Source organism: Pterocles gutturalis, unplaced genomic scaffold, assembly GCF_000699245.1.
Source record: "Pterocles gutturalis isolate BGI_N339 unplaced genomic scaffold, ASM69924v1 scaffold12816, whole genome shotgun sequence".
NCBI lineage: Eukaryota > Metazoa > Chordata > Aves > Pterocliformes > Pteroclidae > Pterocles > Pterocles gutturalis.
In genome coordinates this window covers 56059-64287 of record NW_010097943.1, presented here as the reverse complement: position 1 = coordinate 64287, position 8229 = coordinate 56059, and the positions used below count along the sequence as shown (strand labels likewise).

Sequence of the window (8229 nt, the reverse complement as noted above, 5' to 3'; positions counted from 1 at the left end):
GGGCGGGGCCCCGGGGCCGGGCTGGCGGCACGCGTGGGGGTTTAACGGGGCGGGAACCGGGCTTTGTCCGGGTCCCGAGCGTGGCCCAGGGCCCCCGGAGGAGGAGAAGATGCGCTCTTCCCCTGGCACGCTCTGGTGCTGTGGAGAATCTCCGCGAAAACACAACGAGCCTCTGGCACAGTGCGTCAGAAGTACCAACAGGCTGCACAGAGGGTGTCCCGGTCCTTCAGGTTTCTGCTTCACACGGTGGAAGAAGCGAGGGCCAACAGGAGCACTTTTGAGGGAGTTAGTGCGGGTAAGAGCAATGCTCGCTCGCAGGTACCGGCTTTGCTCCTTTGACACCTGAGCCACGCTGAATCGAGTGGATATCAGTGCTCGAAGTCGTTTGTGCAAGTCAGAGAGCGAGTTAAGAGGCAAAGAATGTACACTGCAGCCATAGTGTCACATGTCCGCGCTTCAGCACCTGGTGGCACTGCCTGACATTGAGGGATTGTGTGCGCCGTTCATCACAATGTAGTGTCAAATGTCTCTTCTCAGACAGGAGGGTTTTTATCAGTCAAACTCGTGAGCTCCACAGTGAACTCAGGCCCTTCTATTCACTACATCATCATGACGCTTTCTTAAACTCATTATGAAAATGTATTCTTGTGTTTTGCTGTGATTTGGCAAAAAGTCAGAAGTCTCTGTCACACGCACACACGCAGAGCAAGTAGAACCTTTGTTCAAATGCCAGAACGGTGATATTCCATTAACATGATGTTACACATGCAGGAAGCTTTCCAGGTGAGAGGACAAAATATGGTTGTAAAGAGCAACTGTATCTCTTGAGTATCTTTCACTTCATAGGCTGAAACTAATCAACTGCGCACTTATTTCAGTGTTCTGCCTCTGGCTGTGCAGAGGTGAGATAGTCTGTGACTGGTGGGATGGCTAATCCCTGAAATAACCAACAGCAGCTCACCACGTGAAGGCTGTAAGGGAGGGAATCTATTTTAAAGTGTAGAAATTCCATCCGTACTCCATCCTCATGGTGTATATTGCATCTGGTTCTCATGTCTAATTGAAACTTGCCTTCCCCTCACTTCCCGAAAGAAAACCCACAGTGGAATGTGTTTTTACACTATCAAAACTTTTTCAGCTCTGTTATTTCTCAGTGTATTGCAAAACACTCTTTGAGAACTTTTGCCTTACTAGCAGTGCCTCCGTTTGGAGGCTAACAATGAGAGAAGATGTGATATATTATTACCACTTTTCTAATACCAGAGCATTAAGTTTATGTGATGAATGATGCTGGGCATTATGTGCTCGGATGCTTGTGCCTTAAATGCTGGGAAATAAACCGTGCTATAAATTATACGTTACCCATGTATAAGGAATCACGTTGTGGTTTCTTGTAAGGCTATGCTGGGTTTGTGCACAAGCCTCAGTGGTTACAATAGGTGGCGTGCATGCCTCCGCATGTTCAGTCAATTCACATACTCTGTTATAAAGTTGGTTCCTTTGGTAATACAAATTCGGTATTCAAAATATATTTTTAAAAATCTCTTGCTGCTTTTCAAAGATAATGAAATAAACCTAGTAAAGTTGTATTGACACTTCTGCCAAGAAGGGTAGAGTAAGATACTTTAGTATTTAAAAAATGCTAGAAGGTTTTTCTACACCCAAGTAGTAATTTCTGTAGGATTTCTTTATTAGTCGTCATGACTCTTTGGAGCAAGATTTCAGCTGAGTTGATTTAGCTATATAACTTTGCAATATATAGGAAGTTGTCTTCCCCTTCTGGGCATCTCAAAATAATTGGATGATATTTGAGAGAATATGTTCTCCCAATCTTCTTTAAATGCAACAACTTTTATATATTTGTGTGAATTAATCTGTATATCAAGCTTTATTTCTTTTAGCCACATTTCTATAAAAACAAGTAGCTTAAAAGCATTTCCAAAATACATAAGGCTTTATTTCCGCCCCAAGTAAAGGGAAAATATCTGTTAATATTTTATTTTGAGTAATTAAAGCAATGGCAGTGAATTTAGTTTTCAGATTGTGGATTTTTCAAAAAAAAAAAACCAACCCCGAAACTGATGGGAACAATGCTATTTTGGGTACAATGTTTAGAGTTGTCTGTCTAATCCATATTCAGCATCATTTTTATAAAGCTGTGAAGAAAAAAAAAAAGGTGAAAGGATGCTACAGTGTTGGTTGGCTTCAGATTTGAAAAGCCATGGCCCCATAGTAATTTAAAGCAGACATAAATGTCAGCAGCCACCAAAAGGGGCAGGCTTCTTGCTTCCATTGTTCGGGTTCCCCTGAGCTAAATAAGGGTACTGTCTCCGCTGAAAACTCAGAAGCTTCCTTCTTACAGGCCAAATTTTTAGTGATCCGGTTCGCTGTGCAGCTGTATGAATAATATCTCTGATAATTTTTTCCACCGCTTCCCATGTGTATCAGAGAGGGATGCATCCCACTTTTTCTGTCAGCACCGGTAAAAGCCGGATTAAAGTAACCATGTAACGCTAGCCTGAGGGTACCAGTTGGGAAATGGTACTATGGAGGAAAAACTGAAGGCTGTAGCTGTGATCTGATCTCTCATTCAGCTAACGTGAAAAAAAGCCATAGCATAGATGAAACGGATTGTTTTGCTTTAACTAACCTCTTGCCTATAGGCTTACCTCTGAATTGCAGAGTATATTCCAGACTGAATAGACCTGCTTTTATAGTGCAGATTATTCTGATTTTTTTTTACTTTACTATTTTTAAAATTATTTTTCACAGAGGAGCTGAGTTCCTGGATACAGCAGTCCTTTAAACATTATGTTACACAAGAAGCTAAGCAACACTTCAATGACTATGACAAAAATGGTGATGGATTAGTGTCTTGGAGGGAGTATAATCTGCAAATGTATGATCGTGTAATTGATTTTGATGAGAACACTGAACTGGAGGATCAAGAAGAAGAATCATTTCGACAGGTAAAATGTTTCAGCAGCAGTTTCTGTAAGCGGTTGGCAAAATACAGCAATGTTTGTTTATTGTGACGGAACAAGATGGGTAGAGAAATCGCAGCAGCTGGCATATGTTTTAACACTTCCATCGATCTGAGATAGGGGAGTAATTAAAGGAAAGTAATGGAGTATTAAAACTGCTACCAAAAAAACAAAGGCAGAATGAAATCATACCTCCTGAGTATATTTTGCTAGCTGAGTGGAGTACAAGTCTATTGACAGTCTTACCACAGAGCACAGTCTCCAGCCCTCATCTTAAAACAAGATAACAATCTGGTGGAGTAGGTCTGTAGCCTAACCAGTGTCCTGCCTTCAGCAGGGGCCAGTACCACTGGTGTTGAGGTAGAGAAAACCCTTGTACTCATTAACCGCCTTTATTATACTGCTCTGTCCACTTTTTCAGTTATTTCTCAGGTATCCAGTATGGGGTATCAATATTCTCTGCTTTAACATTTTCTGTCCATTAGAGACCCACAGAGAAAGCAATAGCAATTCAGACACTTTTAGCACTCAAAATGCAATTCTGATAGCTAAAACTGGATGTGTAAACAACAGAAGTTATGGATTAATCTCATTTATGAAAGCAAATACTTAAGAGTGGAAAGAAGCAAGAGAGGCAGGGAGGGAAGGTTCATCAAGAATCACCATGTAGCAAAACCTGTCTCCTTTCAAGGTACACATTTATAAGTACATGTAAATATTTCCCAGAAAGGGAACAAGTGAGTTTTTAGACTATTCTGACCTGAAGGTTTTATTTTGTTTTGTTTTTTTTTTTTTCTGTGAGGATTGCTTTGTCTGCTTTTAGTAAAGTAGTAGTAGGTAATATAGGATGTTGGCAGAAGTGAAGCTAAAATAGACAGGCAGGGGATTTTACACACTGTAAAGCTTTGGAGGTCGCTTAACTGAATAATTACATAGCTTTTTAATAAAACAAGACTTTAAATTGAACTACCACTCAAAATATTGATCCCATGCCTGAGATAAGGCCATCATAGATACCTATGCTGACCTAGAACTCCTACTCATTTTTGCTGTACTTTGTTTGACTGCTTACTAGGTTTTCCTGCTTGCTGACTTCTTCAACATATATTGTAAGAAGCAAAATAAGCAGCATTGTACAGGCAGCATATGTCAGCCATCTTCAGCAGTTTCCTTACTTTTGCAAACGAGTGATCCTGCTCTCATCAAAATGGAAGAGTTAGACTGTGGTATTGGTTTAGAACTGATGTCTAGGAAACAGATGAATATGCCAGAAGGTGGCAGCCTTGTTCATCACTTCTCAAAAAAACACTGAAAAATAGACTTTCCCCCAACAGTTCATGTTGCAGTCTGGTACTTGGTGCAGTCAGCCCTTCTGACTTCCCTTCCTATTCGGACTCTCAGCTGTCAGCTTTTCTTTAAGAGTACATTTCATTATTTTGCAGAATAGTTAAGGTCTTATACTTTGTTATATGTTATGCTCTGTATTAATCAGGTTAACCTACTTTTCAGAGAGATGTCAATAAATAAAATATAAACTAAGAAGTACAATTTCATATGGTTATTTTTAAAGCCTTTGTGATCTCTGGTTTGCTGGCCAGTCCCTTGTCCAGATCAGTCGCGCTGACAGCACAACATACTTAATAATGAGACTCCAAAATTTTTATAGCTCCCATCCCCTGCAGTTTGAGCAGAAATCAGTTCTCAATGGTGTGGGTCTTCATTTTGTCTGAAGAGTCTGTACAAAGTGAAACTAGAAAAAACTACAACATTTTTGCACATTTGGAATACAGGAACAGGAAGTGCAAGACATGCATGAGAACTTGCTTGCTTACTGTGGATATTACTTATTTTTAAAAGGCATGCTTAAAACAGGTTAGAGAAGTGACTGCTTTGAAATATGTTCAGATGTGATGGACAACAGTCTGGTATTAAAGGAATCTGTCTAATCCACAGCACTTAAAATGGCTCCAGAATAGGCCATGCTATTTCAAGACCTTCTTTGAACTACAAATAACCCTTGACATAAATGAGATATAGATCTAGAAGGTCACATTTCCTTAAAATGCAGATTTTGGAATTTGCAATGGCTACCATTAATTATAATCACTGTACTCCACTAGGTTAGTTTGGGAATTGGTGACTTTTAGAAGAGGAAGCATGTATAAAGACAAGAATTCTTGATCTTTTCATTATCTCCCTTTTGTGTTTTTGAAGGCCTGGCTAAGAATGTGTTTTACATGCCTCCTTAAATTGAAAAAAAAAAAAGTTTTTATGCCATTCTTAGAATAAAACTACCTCAATTAAAAGTGCTGTTCTCAGTGCTCTGAATGAGCTCTTTTTAGTGAAAATATAACATCAGTATAATATGAGTAGGTAATGTGAGACAATTAATACTCTAATGAGCTTACAGCCAGCTACGATAATGTTGTTTTTCCTTTTCATTAAGTGCTCTAACTAAATCTATTTTCTAAGCTTCATTTAAAGGAGAAAAAGCGTTTTGAAAAAGCTAATAGAGATCAAGTTCCTGATCTAAATGTGGATGAATTTATTGCTTTTGAACATCCTGAAGAAGTGGAGTATATGACGGTAAGATTGAGGAGAATATCTGTATAAGCCTGTGTATATAGGCACAACATCTTTTTAATGCATGGGCTTAGGCCCAGTATGTAGTAGGGTGTTTTGGGGCTGTTATATGTATTGCTTTTACAGACTGAGTTAAAAATCCAATAATGTGTTGTGGATCCAGCGCTGAAGTTCAGGAGCTGTGGCACGAGTTCAGTGCTTTTCTCTGAAATCTGGTTCGAGAACTAGTATTGCACAACTACCCCAAACTTTTGGGACTGGACTGACATAGCTAGCTGTAAACTCTGTTAGGTTGGAAATACATCAGTGAGAGTTCAGCTTGAGGAAGTTCCATGCCTAGTTCAGAGTTCACTTCTAGTCAGGGGCCTTACAGGAAAGATTTCTTCAAGTGCTGGTTATTCTCACTTTGTTTAAAGGGACGCAATAGTCACTTTTCTGTCCAGAAAAGAGCATTCAAGCCCACCTGAAGCTTTCATATTGACTGTGCTATGGTCAGAGTTTGGGGGATTATTTCAACCAGGAGCAATTTGTCATTGGTCATCTGTTTCATTGCTGCTGTGACAGTTGGTGTCATTCCAGCTCAGTGCTGACAGTTGACCCCAGTTACAAATCCACTGGTGCTTTCCTGCACTAGAGCCTCCAGTTCTGGCTCTCTGATGCTGTGGAGCCAGGTGCCAGGGGGAGCACCATGCAAACAGAGCCTCTGCTGGTGTTAACATAACATTTGATGATGGACAAACAAGAAAAGACAGAACTGCAAGAACAGGCACACTGCCTTCACTGGGAAACACAGGACCAAAAGACAAGTTTACCTAACAATTCATAAAGTTGCAAAAATGCAAATTAGCGAGTACATCACATGAAAAGAAGAACAGTGAAATAAGATGATACAGCTTTGTACAAATGCATGTTTCTCAGCTACTTGTGTAGTTTTGAATTATGTTGAAAGATTCCAACTCTATGTACACCTTTCAGATTTGGTTTTCATAAAACCTGACATCCTGAACTCTTAAGAGCAGATCTGTTTTGTTGCATAGGAACCAATTACTGCACTAGTGTGCATAAAACAGAAAGGCAGATTGGAAATGCACGAGTCTCTAAAGGATATCTTATTGCTCTAAAATTATTTATTGCTGTTTCTCTCGATATTACAAGTTGCTAATTTTTCACAAATTGGTATTTTGCTTTTTGTATGTATACAAAAGGACTTTGTAATTCAGGAGGCTTTAGAAGAACATGATAAAGATGGTGATGGATTTGTCAGCCTGGAAGAATTCCTTGGTGATTACAGAAGAGACCCAAGTAAGGAAAAAGGGTGGGGAACATGGAAGAAGGAACTGAACAAAAGCTTTCAGGAATGGGTTGAGTACTGGCCTGAGTCTATTGAGCATGCACTAATCAAGAGCTTTGCCTTCGCTGTTATCTGTCACAGATGGACCTCCCTTGATGTTAAAGCAAGGGAACAGACAGTAGAGTGTTACTAAAAACTTTGTGTGGCCTTATAACGTCATAATCACATATACTGCAAAACACTAGTTATCTACCTACTTTTTGGGACACTTATTGATTTACAGCTTTTCCCTACTTTCCTCCATCCGTTAAGTGCTGAGATGACCAATGTCTGAGGCCAATAGTAGTGCTCATATTGCTGTCGCAATACTCTCAGCATGGCAGCTGGACCACGATTGCTATACAATAATGGGAGAGAATAATCTTAAATCAGTCAAGGTGGATACTGCAAATGTGAGATATCTCTGTCATCCACTTGAACTTTCTTCTATCAGTATATCAGATGTCAGTTGCCCCATAAGTAGGAAACATCTACTTGGCAGCACATTTGGTACAAACCATGCTTTCTCCACTATCAATTTGGGTAATTTTGGATATATTGAAATAATCAGTTCAGTTGATGGTAACCCTTTATGTTAATATCCACTTAGTTCAACTGTAAATTTACAATCTTAATATTACCTTAGCTTTACATTCTGTTTTAATCTATACAAGTATTTTTTTTTCATGTGTAGACAGATGCATTTATTTAATCTATTGGGACTGATCTGTAAGGCTTTTCTTTGTTTAGTGAAATCACTTTTATGTTATGTTTTATGGGATTAAGTTAATTTGCTCAGGAGAAAAGGTGAAAACATCTGCTTTAAGGTAAAGGGTGGCTTTAAACTTGACAAATGTGTCTCACTAGCTGCAAGGGAAGATCCAGAATGGATACTTGTTGAGAAGGATCGGTTTGTGAATGACTATGACAAGGATAAGGATGGAAAACTCGACCCTCAAGAGCTGTTGTCTTGGATAGTACCTAATAATCAGGGTATTGCACAAGAGGAGGTATGTGTTACTGTTTAAATTTTAATTAATGCAGTAGAATTCTGAAGTTATCAGAACAAAATGACAGTGTTCAGATTTACTGTGTCTTAGTAGTTGAAAAAGAATGCTAGTAGATTTTTGCCTATATTTTCAAGCTTTTTTTCAGTTTGACAAAAATGCAGGTCCTTTAACTGCATTAGGCAAATTTGAAGTTCCTATTAATTGTATGAACGTTTGTAAATTAACAAAGTGCTTTTCTGCATGTTTAAGTAGCTTCTCTGGAGTGACTTACAAGTACAGGATTTTAATCAGTTTATTTTTTAGTTGTTGTAGGGAATAGTTA

The 8229-nt window shown here is 39.1% G+C and overlaps 1 protein-coding gene across 1 annotated transcript in view; it reads left to right on the top strand.

Moving 5' to 3' along the window:
• Positions 1-2772: 2772 nt before the first annotated feature.
• RCN2 (reticulocalbin 2, EF-hand calcium binding domain) overlaps positions 2773-8229 on the top strand; it is a gene marked incomplete at its 5' end in the record, with an annotated part of 8701 nt that continues 3244 nt past the window's right edge. Inside the window, 4 exons of the mRNA XM_010087215.1 lie at positions 2773-2969; positions 5469-5570; positions 6773-6869; positions 7765-7907. Of these exons, the coding sequence (XP_010085517.1) occupies positions 2773-2969; positions 5469-5570; positions 6773-6869; positions 7765-7907 (539 nt within the window). The remainder of the gene's footprint in view (positions 2970-5468; positions 5571-6772; positions 6870-7764; positions 7908-8229) is intronic.